Here is a 27,847-nt window from a genome sequence, read left to right as displayed (position 1 = left end):
TATATCTTTAATAGAACCATGGCTGAAGGTGGTTTTGGTGACGATATTCCCTTGGACGATTTGGGGGACGATAGAACCCCCCTGCTCGACGATGAGGAGACCTCATTGCGCAAGGAAACATAGCCGACGATCTGCTAAAAACGACCGTCAATGATTATTACGATGCCTTGGAGCAAAACGAAGATATAGCTCCTCTTTGTCGTGATCCTTCCAAGTTCGAACTTGATCATAAAGGGATACAGCGAGTGAGAGATGCTTCTGGTGATTCCACCGACCACGAGCCGTTTTGCGGTCGAGGTGTTGCTGATGTTCAACCGCCGATGTGGGGCATGGGGCAGGTAGAACGCTGGGTGGCTCCGGGGCTGGCGAGACTATACCCGTTTCGCCGGTAAGCGTGGGCGTTGGGACGTGAATCATGTTGACATCAGGGTTGACTCCCAGTTTCTGATCGGCGGTCGCGATGATGATTTCATTGTTGTAGCCCACCACTTTGTGGATCTTCAGTCGCATGTCACTCGGAGCCATGTACAGTCCCATGCCGAACACGTAGTGGACTTTCGACCGTGCGTATTCCAACGTGTCCTGGTAACACCGGATGGCACTCAGTAAAGCCACCGGTCTGGTCGATGACATCCTCAACATTCAATGCGAACTGTTTCTGCACGTCGTAGGCCGTCCCTTGACCAACAATGCCGGAACGTGTTTGCGACTGAGTGCCCAGCAGCGCCCGCACGTACGTTCGAATCGAATCGTTCAACCGTACACTACGCACGCGAGAGAACCCTTTCGACATGTCCAGCATATATGTTTTCCAATCGTCTTCACCGTATGGGGGCTGCTCGACCTTTTGGATGGTGAAAGGAATTCTACCTTGACCTCTCCATTCATTACTTTCCAGAACATAGGCCGGTGTTAGTAGAATATCTTGTTTTAATAAAGCAGCGCTGGCTTCTTTCACGGGAAGTCCATCACTGTAGTGAATACCCAACCCGTGGTTCGTACCCGGTATATGCCAATCCTTGTTCGGATCGATTTTGAAATCACCGCAAATCTGTTTGTAAGCGCCGATCTCTTTCAGGATGCATCTGATCTGGTAATACACGTGGAAATAGAATACGGACCGACTCAGTGCATCACGACGCGTGTCGTTCAAGGTCACGTTGCGCACCACACGGTGAAATTGAATTGATTCTGCCAGAACTGCATCGGGTTGTGAAACCATGCATGTACTGACTTGACGTTCGTGACCGAAAGCCTATACTTTTTAAATACATCAATAAATTGAGCTCGAAAGTTGGAACCCTCCTTTGTATCCACCACAATCTTCATGTGCATGAGATTGGTAGCACTTAAATTATCGCTTTTAGGATAAATCACTCCCAGCTTGTACTTGGGTGTAGCCATATTGAAAGTATACCGCAGTGTCACGTATATGTGTAACATGTACGTCATGCTCCCGGGAATCACGAACGGCGAGCCCGTTTTACTGCTGCACGTGATCGATAACACGTCTTGGGACCTCGAAGTCGCTCTCTGTGATCTCACCTACTACCCGCGATGAGCGAACATCAGTCATTGTCAAGGGAACAACAAGCTATTCATCGATGACAGTCACCACGAGTTGTCCGACGGTTATTACAGCGTGTGAATGCTCTACAACGAAATATTCAATGGGAGCCAGCCTCAAACTCAACGAGTCGAATGGTACGCTGACGTTCACAAATGGAAAAAAAACCGATCCGATCGGTAGGTCCTTGGCGATAATGCTCGGGTTTCTGTTGAACAACATACAACCCCGAGAAACCATCACGGGTTTGACATTACCGAGCCTCGTGGTCTATCACGAGGTGTTCGTTCATCTCGATCGTCGAAATACGAGTTTACAGTTGGTGCTTGAATTCGAAGACACGACCGATTTCACACAAGGGATTCCAAATAATTCTATGCTTTATATCAAAGTCTTTCTCGGGGAGTCATCACCCGACCGAGATGTTGAAATTATAACGGGTGTAAACCTCCATTGGCCTCGAAAACATCAAAATCACGTGTGCTCGATTTACATACAGAAAAACGTCAACGGTTACGCAAGTCTCAAAAGAGTCACTCTTAACTTGGAGAATAAAATCGCCCTCACGAAGATTTTTCTACCTCCAAAAATCCATTTCATCAGCTTAAAGTTTACGCACGAGAAATTGTCTGAGAATCAATTGAAGACTCTTCCATAATACGTCCTGCACTTGTACGTCCTGCACTTGCAAAACAATGTGTACCAACGTCGAGAAGTCATCGTCGAATTGAGCTGGATCATCAATATTGCCTGACCTACCTCTATCTCGTCATGGATGAGGATGGTCATATCCTCGAACTAAACAATAAGGGGGTTGTATTGAATAGTTTTATTCCAGGTACAAAAAAGGGGATGCACGAATCACCATTACCAGATCAAACGGATAATGTGTTAGTCGTCCGTCCGGAAAACAAACATAAATGGTTAGAATTAAGAAGATATACTGAAATCCCAGAAACGTGGATCAGAGTGATACAAGGTTCTACAGTTATTATTGAAGTTTTTCTAAGAGATGCCCCCGCAGAAGATGTGAGCATTCTGTTGGGGTTAAAAATACACTGGCACTATCGCCATGAAAATATACGTTGTCGTATTTATATACAACCAGGAAGAGCCCCCACCACAAGCCTAGAAGGGGTCATGTTTTTTTCGAAGCCTCGCATTTTACTTGACTACATTCATTTATCCGAGCACATTAAAGTACATTCATCGAATATTGACGGAGGACCAATTGAAGCTTATTTCCTGACTTATAATATACTCGAGATGGGATTGTATCCGGTCATGGACGACGTGACTTAAAAGCTTGAAACTGTTGATGGATTTCGTCTGCAACAGATCAGCGAAATTAAACACCAATTGACACAAGAACGCGACGTGCGACTCGGATTGCACAAAAAATACCATCAAGCCATCAATGACATCGACGGTGTGGACACATCTCTCATGGCAGTTAGCATGGGGTTGGGCATAGCAGGTGTTGGCTTATTATCCACCTTCGGGGCCACATCCGTCATCCTCAAGTTAGAAATATTGGGGTATCAGGGCTGGCGGGAGTAGCCCTTAAATTCATTTCACGTCGTCTGCAACGGAAAGCGCTCAAGCATGATGAGATCAGGGGTCTGGAGGAAGCCAAGTTAAACTCGATCAACGATCACATTTCCACCGTGATCACCGATAGCAAAATCTCCGGGAAGAGTTTCGTTTGGTGATGTCGGAAATCTCGAACACAAATCATTCAAACCTTCCTTACCAAGAACAAAGATCTCATCAAATATTCACCTTAAACTGTTTTGTTGATGTAAACATAACCTAGTAAAAAATAATAAACCCTCATCGTACAACTACTTTTCAAGAAACCCACATTAGGTCAACCGAACGTAAGCAGTCAGGTGAGAGCAGGTAGGCAACAGCTACTGTTTATATCAATGCACATCAACTGTTTTTTGTAGAATATAGCAATGTAACTCATACGCTTTCCAAGCTTATGTAACCCGATTTTGATATAATTTATTGTGGCTTCTAAAAATGTTTTCAGCATCTGGTTTCAAACATCCTTTTCACTTCAACCAGCCAGCAACCCTAATACGGCTGCGTGCCTTGCTTTGTATTCAATACCCGTGTGACAGGCCACAGCCAGAGAAATACTCTAAGCTAAGCTCGGCCGCCATCTTGTTTAACTAAGCAACGACAGCCATACAGGGCCGCCGTTACTAGGCTGGACCACCATCTTGTTTGGCTTAGTAACGGCGGCCATACCATCTTGTTTAACTTAGCAACGACGGTGCTTGTTTCACTAGCAAAAGTTTCCGCAGATACCCCGTCTCCAGCTCGCGTCGATGGATTACGAGTCCTACGCACACGCACACACACACACACACACACACACATCGACTCCCACCCCAACGCGTCTGAACAACCGTTTCTCGATCAATCTCCACATGTATGAGAAACAAAGGACAAATCTTTAATAAGTGGGCAATACCATGTCATGAGGGACGATTTCTAATTCCTCTCGGAGGAATCCCCTACCCGGTCCGTCTTGCAAGTAGTACAAATTGTGGTACGTTTTCATGGACCATACAGGGTCTGTGGCGCGACGTTTGTCCCCTCCTTAGAGTTCACCAGGTGCAGATACCTCACAACGACCCAGTCCGGTAGTATTTCTCTTTGCCGTGATACGATGGCACAGCCGATTCGGTCGTCACAGATTTCATTCGAATGGCTTCGACGGGTCTTTTTATCGAGGAGTCGAGTGACTTCGTTGTTGATCACGGACACCACTCGTGGTAAGCGTACCACCCATTCCGTCGATCGTTTTTCTGGGTTGACCATCTCTCGGGCATACTGATGTCCAAACAAACGCTCGGCTGAAGTCCTGTTGAATCTTTCGACGATGGCTTGGCTTCGGTGAGCTCCGGCCACGCCCCGTCTCACCTGGACTTTATGCTTTGATAACAGCTGCAACACGGCTACTATGAACTCGCGTCCGGGGTCAACTTGTAATTTGGTCGGCCAGGTCAAGCGACTGCGTTTGTAGATACGTTCTAAGGCCTTGGCGACTTGACTCGAATCTTTGGTCGTTAATGGCTCGGCTTCCTTGTAGCGACTGGCAACGTCCATGACGGTCAGAGCGTACTTGTACGTTTTGTTTCTCACCCTGTCATGTGGGAGAAACAGGAGGTCGGCTTGATTGGTACGATTGCTTACGGAAATGTCAAACTTTCTTCTCGGGATGTATCGGGGAGCCAGCAGGTACACTTGCCAGATGGCTTGTTTTTTAAGCCAAGCTTTTGTGGTATCCTCGGAGACGCGAGCGGTTTTGGCTAGCTTCCTTTATTGGGGGTCTCGGAAACTCCCAACGCATCAAAGACCAGACAGACTGTTGGTACCCATAGCCATAAGTGTGGATACCATCGTTCGCAATCCACTGTTTGGTATCCATGGGTGACAGTGACGTCTTGTTGAGAGTGATGCCGTAGATGGTGTGTTTGTCGCTTCTCAACGCGTTCATGGGGTGTTTGAACGTGCGTTTATCAAAGAGAGCCTGTTTGAAGAGGGTGTGTTTGATGAGTTGTTTCACCACGATTGTCTACTGACCCTTTTTGCCTTTAGGATCTCGCCGTTGTAGGCTTTCAGGATTCGGCGATGGGTGTTCCCGCGCATTCGTCCTTCATCTTGCCGAGGACCTTTTTATTGGTCGTGTTGTGTAGGGCGTGGTCTGGGGGGAAATCGCTGGTGTCATACAAGTGGCTGTGTTTCGCCATGTCCCCGTAAACGTCCTCAGTGTGTATATTCAACAACAAGGAATCGGTGTCCGTGTACAGCAGCTCGCATCAATCGCCGTACTGTGGTTTGAGTCGATTGTAGTAGAAATCCTACATGAGATGTTTGGATAAGTCAAGAATGCTCATCCCCACGTAGACGGGTCGGTTGAGTTTGATGTGGTTTTTGTTCATGTGCAACACTGCCAAGTCATTATCGAATAGCTTGCTCCAGTTGAATGCCGGACTGGCGATCAGTTTTCTGAGATTTTCTTCCTCGTGAGATCGCACGAGTTTGACCATCACCCGTTTTCTCAAGTTGTCCATGGTTGCCGAACACCGAATTGTTCATCATTTGTAGAGGTTTTTCTCCAAGTCGCTGGTGGCCTGTTTTCGCAGCTCGGTGTTCAACCGAAAGTAAGGTTCCATCCAGGGACTTTGATCGAATTGCAGCACCCGATGTATTTTGGTCAGCATCATGCCCAGCGACAGGTACAGTTGCAGATTCCGATAGTGCACCATGTACTTCGTCATGCGCATCAAGTTTGGAACGAGTTTTTCAACGTTGGCCAGCTTATGTTTCCCGAGCAACGTTAGTTGATAGTCCGACATCCAGTCTCAGTTCGCCGTCAATCGTTCGGGAGCCAGCGGATAGCTGTTGTGAGCAGCGTGCAATGCCGCAGGATACTCCAGATCCACTTCGAGGATGTAGCCTTTGTTCGAATCCAACGCGATTGCTCATGATATCGATCTCATCGTCCAACCACTCGAACACACCCGTAGGTAGAGACTGGCTCATGGCCCAGCCATTCAGGTTGTTGGCGTCGAGATACAGGTGGTGATTGGTGGGCTTGTTCGAGTCGTAGCCTTCCACGTATGGGTTGTTGGCTTTCGCATACCGTTTGGAGACCATGGAAATCCCGCCCCGCATGCCTTTCTCGATGAACAGGTGCATGTCGTATTCCATGAGCAATTCCAGTTTGACTCAAGAGCGCATCCCAAGACAGACCGGGACTGGTTTAGTACCAGGCACGCTCGAGTTGATACTGTTTCAAACATGTCGTTTTGAACGTCTCGAACACGTCAGCCAGCAGCAGCACGTCCGTTTTCAAGTACAGGTCGTGGTAGTCGCCCAGATTCTCACAACCCAGTTTGTTCCACACGTTCTGAGCATGGTCGTAATCGTCCTGGGAGATATGGGATTCGGTCAAGTTGCTGTAAAATTGGTCGATGGTAGTTGGGTCTCGTCGAACTTGGACCAATCGTCCATGTACTCATACAGGTACACGCCCTTTTGGAGGTGGAGTCGCCTCATCGGTGTATCGATGGGTAATGGCGAAGGTATCGTTGGCCTTGACCAAACTATCGAACGATGACAGGAGGAACTGAACAGTGTCGATAAATCTCAGACTCGTTGAGCGAGAACGAGATGTATTTTTCCATGTTGTTGGGGATGCACTTGATATCATCATCGATGTTCGAGATGCCCTGCATGATCAAGTGAGCATCATACCCTCTCAAATTATGGAAGACAACGGGGATGTTGATTTTGTGGGTATCGATTCTAAGTTTTAAGTTGCACGTGTTGTGAGTGGCACCTCGGTACCGACGGGTGATGTGACAATGAGTTCGCTGACGGTAGTCATGATTGCTATATCCACATACAAGTCATATGTCTAATAGGTTTGCTATATCCAGATGCAAAGTTAAATGTCTAATAGGTTGACGTTTTCAAAGGGAGATAACTCCATCAGCCTTCTCTCTATTGAACTGAAGCGCTCATAAAATATTTTTATTATTTATTTTTATTTTTATTATTTTTTAATTTTTTTTATTTATTTTTTTTATTCTGAGGAGTCGGTTACATTCGTTGAGATAATCTTTCTTTTTGTCGTAAATCAGTTGGTTTCTTCAGTTGGTAAATCGTGTGCTTTGCAACGATGATAATGACATTTCACAAATGTAGTTGTCGAAACCCTTTCGGGTGGACATCATGTGTATGCCACAGTACCCCTCAGCTCTGCATTTCTTGTCGCAAGTCTCGGCTTTTCCCAGAAGCACAGGCACCCGTGAAGAGCCTTTTGCCGTATCAAAGGGCATACAAGGCATTGCAGGAGATGTGAGAAATGTTAAATGTTTACGTACTGGTTCTTTACTTGTTGAATGCACTAAGAGGCAACAGGCAAACAACCTCCTTTCAACTAAATCATTTTTGGCATTCCCGTATCAGTCTCTGCCCACCGAACGCTTAACACCAGCAAGGGCATTGTGAGAGACAGAGATAGACTTTTTGCTGATATGATGGAAATTGATATTGCCTCCGAGATGAAGGACCAAGGTGTACTATTCGTCAAACGTTTCACTACGCGAAAATACAACCAGATCCAACAAACCAACACTTACTTGTTTTCATTTTCTACTCCTACTGCTCCTAAATCAATCAAGGCTGGTTACTGTCACATCAAAGTGGAAACGTATATTCCGAATCCACTGAGATGTTTCAAGTGCCAAAAGTATGGTCATGGTGTAAGTACCTGCACATTGTCTGTTGTGTGTGCTCACTGCGGTGAGAAGACCCACACAACAGAAGATTGTGACAGTGATTACAAGAAATGCACCAATTGTTCAGGAGACCATTCCTCTTTCTCTTAAGAGTGTCCAATTTGGAAGCACCAGATGGAAATAAACAGGATCAAATTTACTCAAAATATTAGTTTTGCCGAAGCGAAACAACTTGTTCAAAGATGTGACCCACAAGAAACATATGCTTCAAAAACCAAAACACCATCTGAGCCATCCACTAAAGTTTCTAAATCTTTTTAAGGTTCCCAAACCAACTTGACTTGGGTGAACACCGATTCTCCACAGATTTTCTCACCTGCAATATCTACTCAGACTGCTGAGCCACTTCCTGGCATGTCACAAAGTCAGTCAGGGTCAGCTTCTGATCATGGTTCATCATCACAGCCACCGACAAGGTCTCAATCTTTGTCTAATGTACAACAAGTTCCTAGAGGAAAAAATAAACTAAGTGTGATTCTTCACAAAAGCAAAGTGGCAAAACAAATACGGATCACTTGAGGATATGGACGTGTCTGAAAACGTCCAATCTAGGGCACGAAGCTTGTCGCCCTCCCAAAAAGTACGGGGTAGATCCCCAGTAAATCCCCCGAAAAGATAGTTTATTCCAACAACATCGTACAGTGGAATTGCAGAGGACTACGGCATAATTACAATGAGTTACAGTTATTAGTCCGTTCAGATAATGATTTGTGAATATACAATGACGGTTCCAACACCTATTTACATCCTGGCACTGGAATTTATTCGGCGCTTGATTTATCAATCATGGATTTAAACCTACTGAATGAATTTGAATGGTCAGTTCACGATGACCTCTGTGGAAGTGACCATTTTCCTACAATTCTAACATCCGTGAACCCATCTGATATTACCCCATCTTCAAGATGGAATTTTAAAAAGGCTAACTGGCCTTTGTATCAAGCTCTGTGTTGTAACAGACTTAAACCTGAACTTTTTATAGAAAGTCCTCATCCTATAACAGATTTCTCTGATGAACTAATTAACATTGCTGATGAGTGTACCACAAATCCTCTGCAATTCCACACATACGAAAACCATGGTTCACCAATGAATGCAAACAGGCTAGGAAGGCACGGAAGAAGGCTGAGAATAATTTCCGTCGCCATCCTATTGTCCATAATTTGAATAAATTTAATATTTTAAATGCTAAGGCACGGCGTACCTTCAAGCAAAGTAAACGTCAATCCGGGCGAAATTATGTATCAAAAATAAATTCACGTACGCCGATATCAAAAGTATGGAATATGATCCAGAAAATAAAAGGTAAGGGTTCGAAATCTAGCATTAAGCATCTTAGAGATGGAGACGAATTATTAACTAGTCAATCTGATATTGCAAATAAACTCGGAGAAACTTTGGCCAAACACTCTTCCTCATCGAATTATCTACCTCAATTCCAAAATTATAAAAAACAACAGGAAAAGAAAAGTATTAATTTCAATTCAGATAATGGGGAAGATTACAATGAACTATTTTCTATTCATGAGCTTCATACTCTTTTTACCAGGCTCATGATACTGCTACAGGGGCTGATAACATACATTATTAGCTTCTGAAGCACTTACCGGAATCATGTTTGGAGACCCTCTTAAACATTTTTGATGATATTTGGACATCTGGACAATTTCCTGCTTCATGGCGCGATGCTATTATTTTTCCCATCCCTAAACCTGGACGTGATCATACTGATCCTTCGAATTATCGACCGATCTCACTAACTAGCTGTGTTTGCAAGACCATGGAACGCATGATAAATAATCTACTTGTTTGGTACTTGGAAACCAATAACCTTATAACGGATATTCAATGTGGTTTCAGGAAAAACAGAAGTACTATCGATCATTTAGTGCGTTTAGAATCCTTTGTTAAAAATGCCATTATTCAAAAACAACATGCAGTGTCGATTTTTATCGATTTAGAAAAAGCATATTACACTACTTGGAAACATGGGATTTTAAAAGATTTACACGATTTTGGATTGCGAGGCCGTTTGCTTCAATTCATATCCAAGTTTTTAACAGACAGGCAATTTAAAGTCCGCGTGGGTTCTACCCTGTCTGATCATTACAATCAGGATCAGGGTGTTCCCCAAGGCAGCATTTTGTCTGTCACACTTTTTAGTATCAAGATAAATAGTTTGTCCAAGGTTTTAAATGATTCAATCGATGGGTCGCTGTTTGTGGATGATTTTAATATTTCTTGTCGTGGCAAAAATATGCATACTATTGAACGGCAGCTGCAATTGTGTTTAAACAAAATAAATAAATGGTGTCTTGAAAACGGCTTTAAATTTTCTAAGTCAAAAACTAATTGTATACACTTCTGTAGAAAATATAAACCACATAAGGACCCAGAACTAAATTTAAATGGCACTCCAATCAAAGTTGTCAAGGAGGCCAAGTTCTTGGGTCTAATTTTCGACTCCCATTTAACTTTTTTGCCACATATTAAATCCCTTAAAAATAAATGTCTGAAGGCACTGGATTTATTGAAAGTAGTTTCTAATTCAAAGTGGGGAGGGGATCATACTACCCTCCTCCACCTATATAGATCACTAGTCCGCTCCAAAATTGATTATGGCTCCATCGTATATGGTGGAGCCTGTAACAGCAACTTAAAACTATTAAATTCTATTCACCACCAAGGCCTAAAACTTTATCTTGGGTCTTTTAGAACTTCCCCTGTTGACAGTCTCTATGTTGAGGCAGACGAGCCATCACTTAACCAACGTCGTTTAAAATTATCCTTACAGTATATAATAAAACTCTATTCTAATGAGTCTAATCCTGCATTTCAATCCTCTTTATGAGGATCTATACAATAAAAAGTCTTCTCTTGTTCCGCCTCTTGGGCACAGAATTAAACCATTCATTTCTGCTGCCGGCATTGAGCTGGAAACTATAGCTCCTTCCCGTCTTCTTTCTTCTCCTCCTTGGCAGTTGGTAAGGCCCCAAGTTGACCTAACTTTGACCACATTTAAAAAATCAGAAACTAATGAATTACAGTATAAACAAGAATTTAGTCAGTTAAGAAATGAATATAATACATATAAATCCTTATTTACAGATGGATCCAAGGATGGTGGCGCTGTAGCTTGTGCCACTGTCATTGGGTCAAGAACAATATCTTCTCGATTGCCTGATAACAGCTCTATTTTCACGGGGAAGCTAATGCCATATTAACAGCTTTAAAATATGTTAACTCACACCTTAAATATAAACAATACATAATCTTTTCTAACTCTCTTTCTTGCCTTCAGGCGATTAAACATCTTTCCTGCAAACATCCACTTTTATTAGAAATTATTGAATTGTATAATGAGCTTGCTACTGGCCAGTGCGACATCGTCTTTTGTTGGTTACCCAGCCACGTTGGCATTTCTGGGAACACACTGGCCGATCTTGCTGCGAAGGCAGCACTCAACAAATCTGTGACACCCCTTCTTATTCCATACTCTGATTACAAAGCTGCTATTAGATGTTATATCCGTTATCTGATGCAGAAGAAGTGGGACACTCAAGTGGGACTTAATAAATTACATGCAATAAAACCTTATGTTGGTTATACCTACTTGGGTTGTCAGTCCAGATTTGAAGAGGTCATCATACGACGATGTCGGATTGGCCATACTAGATATACTCATGAATACCTGTTAAAAGGTGAGGATCCTCCGTTTTGCATCCCTTGTGATGAAAAAATCCGATCAAGTATGTCCTGCTTGACTTTATTGAATATTCCATCACAAGGGATAACTATTTCAAATCACGAACGATGAAGGATCTTTTTAATAATATCAGTTGTCATTTAGTTATTGCATTTTTAAAAGAATTAGATTTGTTGAATGAATTGAAATAGATAAATATTTTAAAATTGGTAGTTTAGTTGAGCAGCTGAGATTGCTAGTGGCTGTATCCTCACAGGGGGTTGAAGCATTGTAAAATTATTGTCCTCCTGTGGGCGTACATAAGTCCCAAAACATTCAAACTAAATTTAAACATACCATTAGTTTTAAGCGTAGAATATGTGTTATTTTAACTTATGGCTAATTTGTCTAAACTTGCTGACGGCTGAAGGGATGGTGTAAATCCTGCTAGGGTCCATGCAGGAAGCAAATGTACTGTAAGTCCCCATGGTCCCTAGTATGGTGATCTACCTTCAGTCGTTAGCAATCTACAGCCTGTTTTTATATTGTATTGTCATTTCTAGTTCCAATATTTTAGATTTAATTGCTAGTTTTAAATGGATATCTGTGATACACTAGTAGTTTTACTGTTCTTCGTCAACAGGTTTTTTAATTTCTAACTTTATTCATCTTTATTATAATAATAAAATGTTCTCGTCACGATATGGCTGAAATATTGCCGATGTGACGATAAATATTAACTCACTCACTCACCCAGAAGCACATATTGACAACGATACAGAGCGGGTCTCATCTTCGCTATATGCACTTAGATACATTTTAGTCTAATTGCTTGGCAATCATTACGATGGCGGCTAATCCTAAGGCCACAAAAATCAGCTCCCGGTCTTGTTGTGACTTGGAAGGGGTGTAATACTGAGAGAGGGTGGGTTCGCCGCTGAGGGGGTCGAATCGTTTGCCGGTGAGCAGGTAGAATTGTTGCATGGCGTCGTCGACGTCCTTGAACGTTCGAAGGACGTGGTTTTCGCGGTGGAGTTGGGCGTTGATGAAATTGATTCTTTCCATGCGTTTTTTCGCATACTCGGCTTGCACGGCCTGCAGTTGCTCCACGGCCAAATCGTGACGTTTCCGTTCCGCTTCGACTTTAGCGGCGTTGGACGTTCGTAATTGGGAAAAAAGGTAATTGCTGCCGGAGAAGTCCAAGGTGTTGACTTAAGCCCTGCCCAGCATGATCGCAACCGTGGACATTTTTTATATATTTATACTTTCTTACTTTAATATGTTTCCCAGAATGATGCCTTGCTTTACGAGCATCTCTTTGGTGGCCATTGCCAGTCCCATGTCTAGCACGAGCATACCCATGTCTTGCCGGTTGAAATCGAGTTTGGGTGCCGGTTGTTTGGTGATCATTTTGCTCAATCGAGCGTAGCCTATGCCCAGTCCGCTGATACGCGTCGCTGACGAGCGTTTTTCCGTCGGGACTAGATATGATTATAACATAACGTGTGGGTTTACCTCAAATTGTGGGTTCACTGGTGATGGGTTCGTCACCGGTGCCATCGGCGGTGGCATCGTCTTTTATTGATGGAGCTATACGGCCGCGGTGACACTCACGACAGCGGCTACCACGGTGTATGGAATCCATGGTGGGGTCGGTTTACAATGCGTAGCTAACCCTCCTTTTTTACCGACAGCTACTTTTTTCGGATTCTTTGGTTTCTTCGTGACGGTATCAATTGCTTGGTGGTGAGATCGTCTCTTCTTCTGCCACTGGTGTCGTTTCGGTGTTCGGCTCCATCATCTTGCATATCATTAATCGGGCATTTATGTTTAAATTGACAGTGCTTCATCGTAATGATGGCCGTGGTGATGGGAGCTAAGAACACGCCATATTGGTGATACAACTCACTACTGAGGGTGTTTAAGGTGTAAAATAAACGGATCTTTGTCGAGATCTTCGGACAAATAAGGTCGATGTGCCGGTGGAATGGGCAGCAGTGACGTTTTCGTCATTTCGGCCCCGAATCGAGCGTCGTATCTCGCATACAGTTTATCGATGTCTCCCTCGGACATTTTATAAATTTGATCGGTGGTCATGTTTTCACCCAAATATTGTTTCCCCTTCCCACCCACGACGAGGTCCACGAGTCTTTCACGCTTATCAACGACCCGGGAGGACGCATCTTCACCTTCCTTCTCCTTGGATATCATTTGTTCAAGCATGTGGTCCAACTCCATCTTATAATACATCAATCGCGTTTTAAAACTAAAATAATGAAATACGGCATAGCCTAAACAGAACGAGATGAATGTCAGCCAATTTTAAACATCGTCATGGTTTTAATCTATAAGGGTGTACATTAAATTTGCTAAGCTATTTGCTAAGCATTGCTAAGCTATTTGCTAAGTGTTGCTAAGTGTTGATAAGCAGGTTTGGTTTGTTTCGTTTGGGCTAACAAGGTTCTCATGTGTTCTCGCTCCGGTTTGGCATTCCTCGAACGAATCCCTATCCTTGCAGTGAAACAGGGCGACCCATCGCGTCTCTTCCCTCAGGTCTTTCAGGACTGAATCGAATTTTTGCGTGAGGACCCAAACACTGTGGTTCATGTGGCGTCCCGAAAACGCTAAATACGATAACATGTCTCTCTTTTTGGTGATCTTCTTGTTGGTGCTGCAATCGTCTAGGATAAACAGCGTCGATTCTCCCTTGAACTTTTCGTGAAAGGCTCACAACCAGTCCTGTAAACGTACTCCCGGGTCGATTTTATACACCTCCGAGTCGTTCATCACCCACGCTCTTTCCGCGTACATTTTATTGACGAGTATCGTAGGGCAAAGAATCACGATATGATCGAACACATTCCGATAGTACCCTTCCAGCAGATCCAAGACGAACACGGTCTTCCCGACCGCAGACGATGGCGCAATGCGGATCGCGAGGCAAATCATTAGAGGGCTTGCACAAATCTTCCATTTTGTATATCAAGCTGCGCATCCATGATCAAGTACAAATATAGGTTTAATTTACCGTCGATTTGACGATTTGGATGGTGATCCCCTCGGTGCCGTTCTCGACGCCCGCTGTCATGCAGTTGATCGTCGCCCTTGGATCGCATGTCCAACCACAGCGCATACTTGGTTGTCAGGTACTCTCCTAGCGTCATGTAGGTGAGGCTGAGGTCCCTGACGATCGCGTTGATTTCCAGCGGGCGCTTAATCACCGGCAACTTTTGGATCTCGTCCCACTGATGGTAAGCGCCCATGCATTGGCTGAACAGCTGGTTCGACACGCCCTCGACGGTCACCTCCACTTTCGTGATCTCAGGGGTTCCAATACTTTTCGTTGACCCTTTGAAACGGCTGAAATTCTTCCACAGGCAGGATCAAAATGCCCTTCATCGATCGCACGGGCACGTTCAGATTGATGTTCCACAGCGTGTCGCTCTTGTTCACGATGATCTTCCAGTGACGCAGCACAGGACAAATCCCCTGGTACTTCATGTTTTCCCGTTTGCTCGCGGTTCTCCAGAGGTCCGTGTAGCTGAAGAACACGTCACTGTCGTCTATGCTCAAAATTTCGTTTCCGCTGATTTTGATGGTCATTTTCTTCATGATGGCGCGACTTAGGTTCCCCACGACTTCACCCCTATATCATTGGATTCCAAACTGATCTGGAAAGACAGGCGAGCTGCACCAACAGCATTTGGTTTTCGTCGATGGTGCTAGGATTGTTGGTGATTGTCACCGACTGACGCACAGCTTTCACTCCCAGGGGTTCTCTCAATCTTCGGAAAGGGTTTAGTTTATCCCCCTATTGTGACGACATAGTTTATATTGAGTGATGTTTTCATATCTTCAATAGAAACATGGCTGAAGGTGGCGACGATATTCCCATGGATGATTAGGGTGGTGATGGAGCCCAATTGCTTGACGATGAGGAGACCTCGTTCACGCAAGGCAACATGGGCGATGATCTGCTAAAAACGACCGTCGATGATTATTACGATGCCCTGGAGCAAAAAGAAAATATAGCTCCTCTTATCGCGATCCTTCCAAGTTCGAACTCGATCACAAAGGGATACTGCGAGTGAAAGATGCTCCGGGCATCGATCTCATGCACTCCCGTACGAGAAAACCTCTCGCTTTGTCCACACTTATCCATGACAAATTAAATAAAACCAGCTATCGACAAAAAATAAGCGGGAAATTCGACAAGGCTTTACGAGAAGCGAATGCCGAGCTCAATGCCTTGGCGGGTGCAGTCGGTCCAGATGATATGAGAGACGTACAAGACACAGCGAACAACGTCGAAAAACTATTGACCACGTCCCGGAACGAACGGGGTTCGAATTTACTTTTAGGGAACTGCGAGGACTGGACAAGACCATGCAAACCATTTGCAACGTAGCCAAACTGGACGCACTCGATGAAGTGGAGGACGAGTTCAGCCGACGTCGGATCACGGAACGAATGCCTGACTGGAAGTGGCGTCCTCCTTCCAAAACCAGTTTCGATCCCAGATCAGCCGCGTGTGCGCGAAACCATCGACCGAATCCTCCACGAGGACACCACGTTGGCCGACAAGATTCGAACGTTGTTCCGGGAACAAGGGATCACCATCGCCAGCAGGTCAGCTTACCTTGTACGTCTTGTTGTCTTGGATCTCTCATGAACTGGGACAAATGATAGAACTGCTTGGGATAGCTAATGTATATACCCATGGTAAAAAATGACTGGTCCATCGCAAGGCTGCCACACGACCATCAGGTTGTCTCCCAGAACCCTTCACCCCATACATGCGGCTCCCGTGAGATGACCGCACAATGTCCATACGATTTCACGGGCACCGCACGGAGGCCGCATGGTGATCGTGCGATGGCCTTATGGATATCCTACGATCGCCGTACGATTTTTGGGAACCGTGCGGCCTTCATGCAGTGGCAGTGCGACGCCTCGTCCGTCTGTTTGTCCATCCGTAATCATTTCGTTCCCGGAGCATAACTACAAAACCGTCCAATATTTTTCAGCAAAAATTGGTATAAATATCAAACAGAACCTAAAGTGGTGCCTTTTACTATTTACAGAATTTTGGCATTAATATTTTTTCTGGATTTTCATGGAAACAATTTGAACTGAGTATCAAAAAGGGGTGGATTTCGTCAGATGATTTTGTTGTTTTTTCAAATTTGTGGGGGTCTGGGGGGATTTGTATCATCTGATGACTTTTGTATTTATTGTCATTTTTATTCACAGGCTAAATGTAAGGAGGTGACAAGAAAGCCAACTCGTAACTGTATTTGGGCGGCTGGACGCAACCTTTTTGCTGACCAGCTGGCCGAGAATGGAGGGCGTGTAATTGCATACAAGATCCGGTGGTTCAATGGTGCATGGTCTGGGTGGTATGTCCCCGGCTTCAACGACATGGACGGCAAGTTTAACATCCGGACGTACCCTTGCACAAAATTGCATTACAGGGCCAACGCTCTGAGACGGATGTGGTCGTATTTCTACGATCGCACACACAAATTCATCCTTTGTGAAAAAGAGTAGCATCGTAAATCGTGTATGCGTATTACTGATGACATAATAATAAACAGCAGTTAAAACTATTCTAGTTGTTTTGATATATACATGTTGCCATCTGGCAATTACGTCGCCGAGGAGACAGTGATATCACAGTTGCATGTCGTGTTTTAATGTCACGTAGTTTTCACGTTTCGTCGTCAACCATCTAACAGGTTGGCCAGAAAATGGCAAACGGTTCTTTTAACCTGTGTAAGAGTCGTGTTCCTTAGTGTAACCAGGATCTGCTGACGCTAAGTTCATGATCCATGTGTCTGTTATCATAATCCTCATGTAAGAGGTAAATTTGATCATGTGACCAGTAAACGTGGCCAAGTCGTTTCAGACGCCAACGTTTTTTGCGCACACTTGCTAGACGTCATTCCATCCCAGACATGGAGCGGAGGGGTAGCCTAGTGGCTAGTGCGTTAGCTCGCGACGTCAAACACCCGAGTTCGATTCCCTTAATGGTTTAAGTGAGTAAAGCTCATTTCTGGTGTTCCCCGCCGTGATATTGCTGGAATATAGCTAAAAGCGGTGTAAAACTAAACTCACTCAAATCAGAACTTACATCTTGTTACCACTGAACACTGTGGACATCGAGGCCACATCGCAATGAGTGAGTGGATGTCATCATGTCTTTGTTTAGAAATAACTGAGCTATCATTTGACTGAGATTGATGTCGATCGTTACACATTTGGGGGGGTTCGATTACTTGGTAACGCCTACGACATCTGCTACCTTTGGCTGACAAGGCGACATGTAACTGCAATACAAGCAGCGTTAAACCTCATTTACTCGTCTAACCTCACTCACTCACTCGTTCATCACTCCTGTAATCTCACTCACTCACTCACTCGCTTGTCCATCACTCCTCTAACCTCTCTCCCTCTCTCACTCACTCATTCATCACTCGTCTAAAATCACTCACTCACCCAAACACCCATCTTCCTGTTCGCTTGCTTCCTCCCTCTCACTCACTCACTCACTCACTCACACACATGTCGTTTTAGTCAAGTTCACATGGTCAAATATTAAGCGGCAACAACTAACAACTTTTCTATTTCACTGTAACAAAGGAATTAGGGGAAAATTATATACGAAATGATAAACTGTAGATCTACTTAACATTGAGTGAGTTCAAATGTTACGTCATATCAGCAATAATTCAGCCATATCGTCTACTTAACACAAAGTCGCAGTTTTATAGAATTCTCGGGCACGTTTACATCTGATTAAAAGTCATTCATTTTCCGACATGTTTGGCACAGATTTTACAAGGGACTGATGAAAATTATAAGCAGTCACGTGAAGCGTGGGCCTGTACTAATGCCTATGAACGTAGGATATACATGGGAGTATTGTTTAATGCCGCTTTAGCACAATCAAGGCGGGGCCCCAAAGTTTGGGCTTGAAACGTCGTATCCATGTGAGGTATCAAAACCTCTCAAGCAACATGACGACGAACACTTTAACCACAAGGCCCAACCTGGCAATGGGGTGTCAGTGTGCACAGCGCACCCTGAGAAACCAGGTGATATTGTATATAACGGACCCTATAGAAACGGGTGGCAATGTACTTACCAGACCCTGACTTACGAAGTGACATTGTATGATACGGAACCTGACAAAACGGGTGAAACTGAACTTAGCGGGCCCTGACAAACGAGATGACATTGTATATAACGGAGCCTGACAAAGAGTCGTCACTGTACATAGCGGACCCTGACAAACGAAGTGACATTGCATATAACTGAACCTGACAAAACGGGTGTCACTGTACATAGCGGACCGTGACAAACGAAGTGATATTGTATACTCCTGAACCTGACACAAGAGATGTCACTTTACTTAGTGGGCCCTGTCAAACGAGGTCTGATTGTATACAACGCAACCTGGCGAAACGGGGTCACCGCACTTAATGGACCCTCACAAACGAGGTGACATTGCATGTAATGGAAGTTGACAAAACGGGTGACACTGTATATAGCGGACCCTGACAAGCGAGGTGACATTGTACATAACAGAACCTGACAAAACGGGTGTCACTGTATATAGCGGACAATAACAAACGAAGTCACGGTGAATATAACGGATCCTGACAGAGGGTCGCCACTGTACATAGCGGAAACTGACAAACGAGGTGACATTTTATGTAACAGAACCTGACAAATCGGGTGACACTGTGCATAGCGGACCCTGACTCACGAGGTCTGATTGTATATAACGGAACCTGACAAAACGGAGGTAACTTTACATAGCGGACGATCACAAACGTGTTGACATTGTATATAACGGAACCTGACAAAAACGGATGTCACTGTACACAACGGACCCTGACAAACGAGTGTGTGACATTTCGTGACGAGAACAAATTAGACGTTTATAAACAATATGTACAGATTATAAAACCTGTACTCCAATTACAGTAAAACAACTAAACTATCACTGGTAGAATTAAAACTAGCATGTGAAATTAAAACTAATAGCACCACATGGACAATACATAATATATAAACAGGCTATAGGTCGCCAACAACTGACAGTAGATCACCATACAAGGTTCCATGGGGACTTACAGCTCTTTTGCTACCTGCATGGACCCTAGCTGGATTTACACCATCCCTTCAGCTGCTGGCGATTGTGTTTTAGCCATTATCAAAAAGAACAAATATACTACGATTAAAAGTTTGGAAGAACTTAATTTACCTAGAATGATTGGCAAACGAGATGGCATTGTATTATAACGGAACCTGACAAAACGGGTGCCACTGTACTTAACGGACCCTGCCAAACGAGATGGCATTGTACATGATGGAAAGAGTACGATTGATGCAGATGTGCTCACTGCGTTGAAAAACAACAACAATATATTCTCACATTGTTCTTGGGTAAATTAATGAGTGATATTTCATCTGTCGAAATATCCTTATCTGATACCTCGTGACAGTGACACCCGGAACATCATGACGTCCTATACGTCAGACCTCGATGGCAGGGGTTCTATCACCATAACTATTTCACGTAAACCATTTTCTATTGTTAATTAATTTTAATGATCAAAGAAATAGAATTACTAAACAATATTAATCAGAGAAACCTAGATCAAATTATATCCAAAAGTTCTCCCAACTGTAAACTAAAGTCAGGTTCCGTTATATACAATGTCATCTCGTTTGTCAGGGTCCGCTAAGTTCAGTTCCACCCGTTTTGTCAGGTTCCGTATTATACAATGTCACTTCGTTTGTCAGGGTCCGGTAAGTACATTGCCACCCGTTTCTACAGGGTCCGTTATATACAATATCACCTGGTTTCTCAGGGTGCGCTGTGCACACTGACACCCCATTGCCAGGTTGGGCCTTGTGGTTAAAGTGTTCGTCGTCATGTTGCATGAGAGGTTTTGATACCTCACATGGATGCGACGTTTCAAGCCCAAACTTTGTGGCCCCGCCTTGATTGTGCTAAAGCGGCATTAAACAATACTCCCATGTATATCCTACGTTCATAGGCATTAGTACAGGCCCACGCATCACGTGACTGCTTATAATTTTCATCAGTCCCTTGTAAAATCTGTGCCAAACTTGTCGGTAAATGAATGACTTTTAATCAGATGTAAACGTGCTCGAAAATCTATAAAACTGCAACTTTGTGTTAAGTAGACGATATGGCTGAATTATTGCTGATATGACGTAACATTTTAACTCACTCAATGTTAAGTAGATCTACAGTTTATTATTTCGTATATAATTTTTCCATAATTCCTTTGTTACAGTGAAATAGAAAAGTTGTTAGTTGTTGCCGCTTAATATTTGACCATGTGAACTTGACTAAAACGACATGTGTGTGAGTGAGTGAGTGAGTGAGTGAGAGGGAGGAAGCAAGCGAACAGGAAGATGGGTGTTTGGGTGAGTGAGTGATTTTAGACGAGTGATGAATGAGTGAGTGAGAGAGGGAGAGAGGTTAGAGGAGTGATGGACAAGCGAGTGAGTGAGTGAGTGAGATTACAGGAGTGATGAACGAGTGAGTGAGTGAGGTTAGACGAGTGAATGAGGTTTAACGCTGCTTGTATTGCAGTTACATGTCGCCTTGTCAGCCAAAGGTAGCAGATGTCGTAGGCGTTACCAAGTCATCGAACCCCCCAAATGTGTAACGATCGACATCAATCTCAGTCAAATGATAGCTCAGGTATTTCTAAACATAGACACGATGACATCCACTCACTCATTGTGATGTGGCCTCGATGTCCGCAGTGTTCTTTGGTAACAAGAACTAAGTTCTGATTTGAGTGAGTTTAGTTTTCCGCCGCTTTTAGCTATATTCCAGCAATATCAAGGCGGGGAACACCAGAAATGGGCTTTACTCACTAAAACCATTAAGGGAATCGAACTCGGGTGTTTGACGTGACGAGCTAACGCACTAACCACTAGACTACCCCACCGCCCCCAAGTTCCGATTTGAATGAGACTGGATCCGCATGTCTGGGATGTGATGAAGCCTCGCAAGTGTGCGCAAGAAACGTTGGTGTCTAAGACGACTCGGCCACGTTTCCTCGTCACACGATCATATTGATCTGTTACATGAGGATTATGATAACATTCACATGGATCATGAACCTAGCGTCAGCAGATCCTGGTTACACCAAGGAACACATCTCTTACACAGGCGAAAGAACCGTTTTGCATCTTCTGTCCAATCGAACCTGTTAGGTGTTTTTCGTCAATGAGGACGAAACGTGAAAACTACGTGACATTAAATACACGACGTACAGCTGATATGTCGCTGCCTCTGCGGCGACGTGTTTGTTAAAAGGTAACATGTATATATAATAACAACTAGAGTAATTTTAACTGCTGTTTATTATTACGTCATCAGTAATACGCATACACGATTTACGATACTACTATTTTTCACAAAGGATGAATTTGTGTGTGTGATCGTAGAAATACGACCACATCCGTCTCAGAGTGTTGGTCCTGTAGGGCAGTTTCGTGCAACGGTACGTCCGGATGTTAAACTTGACGTCCATGTCGTTGAAGCCGGGGACGTACCACCCAGACCAACCCCCACCGAACCACTGGATCTTGTAGGCGATAACCCGACCTCCATTCTCGGCCAGCTGGTCAGCAAAGAGGTTGAGTCCGGCCGCCCAAACACAGTTACGAGTTGCCCTTCTTGTCACCTCCTTACATTTAGCCTGTAAATAAAAATGACAATAAATACAAGAGTCACCAGAACACACACACACACACACACACACACACACACAAATTTGAAAAAAAATCCCAAATCATCTGACAGTTACTTCTGTAATATGGCAAAAGGCACCACTTCAACATCTGTTTGATATACCTGCCAGGTCTTGTAGACAGATATTGGAAGGCTTTTGAGTTGTGTTCTGGAAACGAAGCCCACCCCTCCATTTTGAGACTAAGTCCAAAATGTTTTCATGGAAAACCGAGAAAAATATAAATGCCAAAAATCTGCAAATAGCAAAAGGCACCACTTTGAGATCTTCCTCATATAACTGCCAAGTTTTCTTGATAGATATTGAGCGATTTTTAGTTATGCTCCGGAAACGAAATCCACCCCTATTTGATACTAAGTTCAAATTGTTTCAATGAAAATCTAGAAAAATAAAAATGCCAAAATTCTGTAAATAGCAAAAGGCACCTCTTTAGGTTCTGTTTGATATTTATATCAATTTTTGCTGAAAAATATTGGTTTTGTGGTTATTATCCGGGAACGAAATGATTACGGATGGACTAACAGACAGACGAGGCGTCGACTATATCACCCGCATTGTGTGCCGGGGATAAAAAATGACAAGTCTCGTGTATCACGGTTTTGGAAAGAAACATAAAGTGAAAAGCATGTTGAACCCAATTATCAACAGCATCACGCATTGTTAATATTTGCTTTTGTAGAAAGAACGTGAAGGTTAGTGCATAAGGGCTTTGCATGCTCGTTTTATCAGTAGATAGATATATACAAGATAGTCGTGTGTCGAACCTCAATTACCCTGCGGATAAATGAATTTCCAGTTATCTGCCTTCTCTCACATTGTTTTTTTGTCTCCTTACTGACAAATGTTGTGTTTCGCGATTCATTAATCAGTTGATAATAGTCTAGGTAATCAAGGTTGTTATGCTTGGTTTACATTTGGCCTGCAATGGGTCTACGGCGCCCATATACTGCCGTAACTCCATTTCCGCGCGGTTGCCGTTCGCTGTACAATCATCGCACGTAGACTCTACGATTTTGTCATACAGCAAAGTTTTACAAATTGAAAACATCGTAAATCCGTAGCCCGTAGGTGGCATCGCACAGCCACCGCATGAAGGCCGCACGGTGATCGTGCGGTAAACGCACGATTTTTTAGTTCCCCAAAATCGTACGGCGATCGTAGGATATCCGTACGGCCATCGCACGATCACCGTGCGGCTTCCGTGCGTTGCCCGTGAAATCGTATGGACATTATGCAAGCCTTCCCACCGCAGCCGCATATATGGGGTGAAGGGTTATGGGAGACAACCTGATGGCCGAGCGGCAGCCTTGCGATGGACCAGACATTTTTACCATGGGTATATATACTGAGTCAAAAAAGAAACTTCACATTCTTTCTGCATGGCACTATAAAAGAACAAGAGATGGTAAGATGATTAAATTGTTATTATTTCATTGCTGAGATCTGTGTGATGTACTCGATACACTGACAGTGCCATAATCAGTTCCATTAGGCTACACCGCCGTTCCAAAACATGGGTATACAGAATGTCAAGTCACAAGAATAAAAATGCGAAATTCAATATTGTGTATGGCCGCCCCGCGCATTCACCACTGCCAAACACCGTCTCCTCATCGACTGCCTGATGCTTGTGAACACGTGGTTGGGGATTCTGCGCAATTGCTCTTGCAAGGCAGCGCCAAGTTCCTGCAAATTCTGAGGTTGTTTCCTAAGACCACGAAGCCTTCTCCCAAGTGCATCCCAAACGTGCTCTATTGGATTAAGGTCAGGGGACCTCGATGGCCAGCCCATGACGTTGATTCCAGCGTTTTGAAGGAAATTTCGTGTCAACATCGCGGTATGCGGCCGAGCATTATCATGCTGGAACTGTAGACCTGGGCCATGAGCCGCCTTGAAAGGAACGAGTTCAGGGGTGAGCACCTGGTCGCGGTAAGCAGCAGCTGTGAGGTTTCCACGGATGACCAGAAGTCGGGAACGGTTGTTCCCACAGAAAGCACCCCACACCAAGCAACTTCCGCCCCCGAAACTGTAGACTTCCTGTACACAACATTGGGCATACCGTTCACCACGTCGTCTCCTGACTCTATGCCTGCCGTCCGCGAATCTAAGGGTCAACCTGAATTCATCGCTAAAGACGACTCGATTCCAGTCTCTCTTGGTCCATCGCAGGTGACGTTGGGCCCACAGCAGACGTTATCGTTGATGAAACGGCGTCAACATTGGCCCACGATATGGATGTCGAGAATGGAGATTGGCTGCCCGCATCCGATTTCGAATGGTCTGTGAGGACAGTCGACCTCTAAACATCTCAGCCCTGGTTCGTGTAGCCGGCAGAAATCTGTCACGTAGGTGACGTAGGACGATTTGACGGGCTTCTGCTCGTGACGTCACACGTGGACGACCCGACCTTGGGCGATCAGAAGTGGTGCCAGTTTGTTGTAGACGACCTCGCAAGTCATACACAGTACGACGGCTGCATCCCATTGCTCTTGCGACGTCGATAACTGATCTTCCCGCTTGCATCATGCCAACGGCACGTTCACGTTGCACATTTGACAATCGTGGCATTTCAAGTACCGTTAGAACTGTGGTTTAAAAGTGGGTTTTTTTAGACCAATGCAAAAACGTGCGTATGAAGAAAACTTCGATGCGAAGATTACGTGATCGACTGCACGTGCAAAACCTGATTTGACACTAACGTCATTTGCACGACGAATGGATGGGTTTGAGAGGGTTTTGCTAACGTTTTTCTAGAGTCGAAAGATAGGGATGCCATTTCGGATACATAGAGGTATCATCAGAGAAAAATTATTAATTATTTTTCAAATTACATTTTGTGAAGTTTCTTTTTTGACTCAGTACATTTACAATCCCAAGCAGTTCTATCATTTGTCCCAGTTCATGAGAGATCCAAGACAACAACATGTACAAGGTAAGCCGACCTCCGCTCTGCCTTCGCACGGACGTGGCACTGGCTCCCTGCAGTAGCTGTGAAGTCCGCACGGAAACTGCACGATTTCTGTGCAGCCTCCATGCAGGTTTGCCACGGCCTGTCTCCAAAGGAAATCGCACGATGCTCGTAGACAATGTGAACACAAATGTCGTAGCCCGCGGTCACCCATGATGCGTAAACAATCGTACGGAAAATCGTAGACTACTTTATCGTACGGCGCCCGTGGCAAATGTTGATCCAGGTTTATCCATACATCGATAAGAAATATAACCTTTACACATCAATATAAAACAGCAAGTTTACAGGAATTTATTTTATTATCATACTTCAGTGCGAGAAAACGTATTTCTGAGTTCACTGAAGTGAAAATATCACTTAGCCTTAACTGCCTCATGGCTCTCCAAATATCTGTTTCCAGTATATTGTCACACAAAAACTAAATGACATTGTAAACATACGCATTTGGCCAGCAAAACGTGGGATGACCTGCCTCAAGGGAGGTTAACACGATCAGCTGATCGCTCAGTTATTCCGTAAATCCTCACTGCTCCACTGAGACTGAGACTGAGTAACTGTCCCTAGTGGTGTTGCGTCGAGCATGTTAAACCATGTAACCATGTAACCGTCCTCGAAGTGGAAGACCTTTCATTACCACTGCAGCTCAGGATAGGTACTACAGGGTACTTAATTTGCGGAATTGAACTGTCACACCAACTGCAACTGCAGTGCCTGGTTTGAGGAGTGTCGGCGCAAACCATTCGGAATTGTTTATGAGAAACTGGAGCCAGAAGATCATATTTTGACCCTGTACTGCGACGACTACATCGACGTCAACGGGTCACGTGGTGCACTAACGTTCAATTCTGGAATCTAAAAAACTGACGACGTGTATGGTTCTGTGACGCATCAAGCTTTCTACTTCTGTGCCATGACGGAAGAGTACGTGTCCATCCACGTCGAAATGAACTTTCTGTCCAGAGTTGTGTTGCCCAGGCGGACCGATATGGTGGTGAGAATGTCATGATGTGGGGGACCATATCCTACACGCTGAAATCTAACTTTGTGCGTCTTCAGGGCAATTTAACAGCGATTCGATACAAAGACGAAATCTTAAGGATTCACGTGGTTCCGATCACTCACCGCCAGAGGAAGTTGTCCCAGCAAGATAATGCCAGGCCTCACACAGTACATGCTACTATTCAGTTTCTTCAGAACGAGAACATTACAGTGATTCCATGGCATTTCCAAATCGTCCGACATCTACCACATCGAGGATTTGTGGGATGAACTCAGCCGACGCGTTTGTGAACGTCAACCAGTGCCTCAGACGTTTGATCAACCGTTGCAGGCATTGCAAATATAATGGACCATAATACCTCAAGGCCGAATTCAAAGACTTATTCAGTCAATGCCGAGACGGTGCAGCGCAGTTTTAGGGGCTCATGGTGGCCACAACAGATATTGAACACAACGCCCATCTGGGAACAGGCGTCTTCACTTCACTGTCTATAAGCTATACATGTTAACATATGACATTTTACCTGTTTATACTGTGATATTCGGGTCTACCCGATCAATGGATTACATTACTTTAAAGGTAACAGATTAAATTCGTGAAATTACACCTATGCGTTTCTTCTTTAGGATAATGTATCTGTTGTCTCGAATATTATTTTATTTTAGAATACCGAGCTATTTGTTATCTGTGTACCTTAACAAACTAGTCTTTAGTTTACGTTTGAGGAGAATTTGGATATCGTTAATCTAGTTTTCTCTTTAAATTTATTTAAACAAAAATGAAAATGAAGGTATACAACAAAAGAATGTTTTACGTGAAGTATGATGTATCAACAATCTCGTTACGCCATATTTTCCGTCTTTCACTCCAAGAGGTGACAGATAAAAATTTTAACAAACAGGTGAAATATACTCATGTATTTACTGAAGAACAAAGTGCGAATACATTGTTATCTTTTTCAACGCAGTGAGCACATCTGCATTAATCGTACTGCAAAGTAATATTTCAGGATTAACTGTGTATTTTTTGTGTATAACAAAGCAATAGCTTAGATAAATCTTTCAAATGATGCGCGTCCTTTGTTTATCGATACCTAAACACAATAACACAAATTCTCTATCAAACTCACCTGAGTTTTGATGTCGTAAGAGACATAGTCACTGTACCCGACCACCGTCGTTACCGTCACCGCCAGCAGAACCACCAACATCATCATGGACGACATGATGACCACAAAGCATGCACCAACGATGGTTCAGTATTATAGAGACCTACGTTTCATGATTAAAACATAGATAAACAGCTGACAGACTGACAGGGATTACATCGTGTAATGGCTTTCTAACACCTTGGCCATTGTTACTGGCTTCAGCGTCAAGCGTCATTTGCATTTCTCTCACTTTGGCCACGGGCATCGTAAAATGGCGTATGTATATCCATGTAATGTTAAAACCAATTAACGACATTTTAAAATTACACGATTCATCCAC

General features: G+C 44.0%; 1 protein-coding gene across 1 annotated transcript; it reads right to left on the bottom strand.

Moving 5' to 3' along the window:
* Positions 1-21,981: 21,981 nt before the first annotated feature.
* Positions 21,982-27,630, bottom strand: LOC124254077. The gene is made up of 2 exons (XM_046687921.1): positions 27,487-27,630; positions 21,982-22,335 (listed from the first exon to the last, which is right to left on the bottom strand). The coding sequence occupies exons 1-2, from the start codon at positions 27,580-27,582 to the stop codon at positions 22,042-22,044; spliced, it is 390 nt and encodes a 129-aa protein (XP_046543877.1). The 5' UTR covers positions 27,583-27,630; the 3' UTR covers positions 21,982-22,041.
* Between the last annotated feature and the right edge of the window lie 217 nt (positions 27,631-27,847).

The sequence above is a fragment of the Haliotis rubra genome, unplaced genomic scaffold (genome assembly GCF_003918875.1).
Source record: "Haliotis rubra isolate DU_JTF1 unplaced genomic scaffold, ASM391887v1 Scf562, whole genome shotgun sequence".
Lineage (NCBI taxonomy): Eukaryota > Metazoa > Mollusca > Gastropoda > Lepetellida > Haliotidae > Haliotis > Haliotis rubra.
The sequence above is the reverse complement of the archived record's forward strand: the minus strand, read 5'-3'. Positions and strand labels throughout refer to the sequence as shown.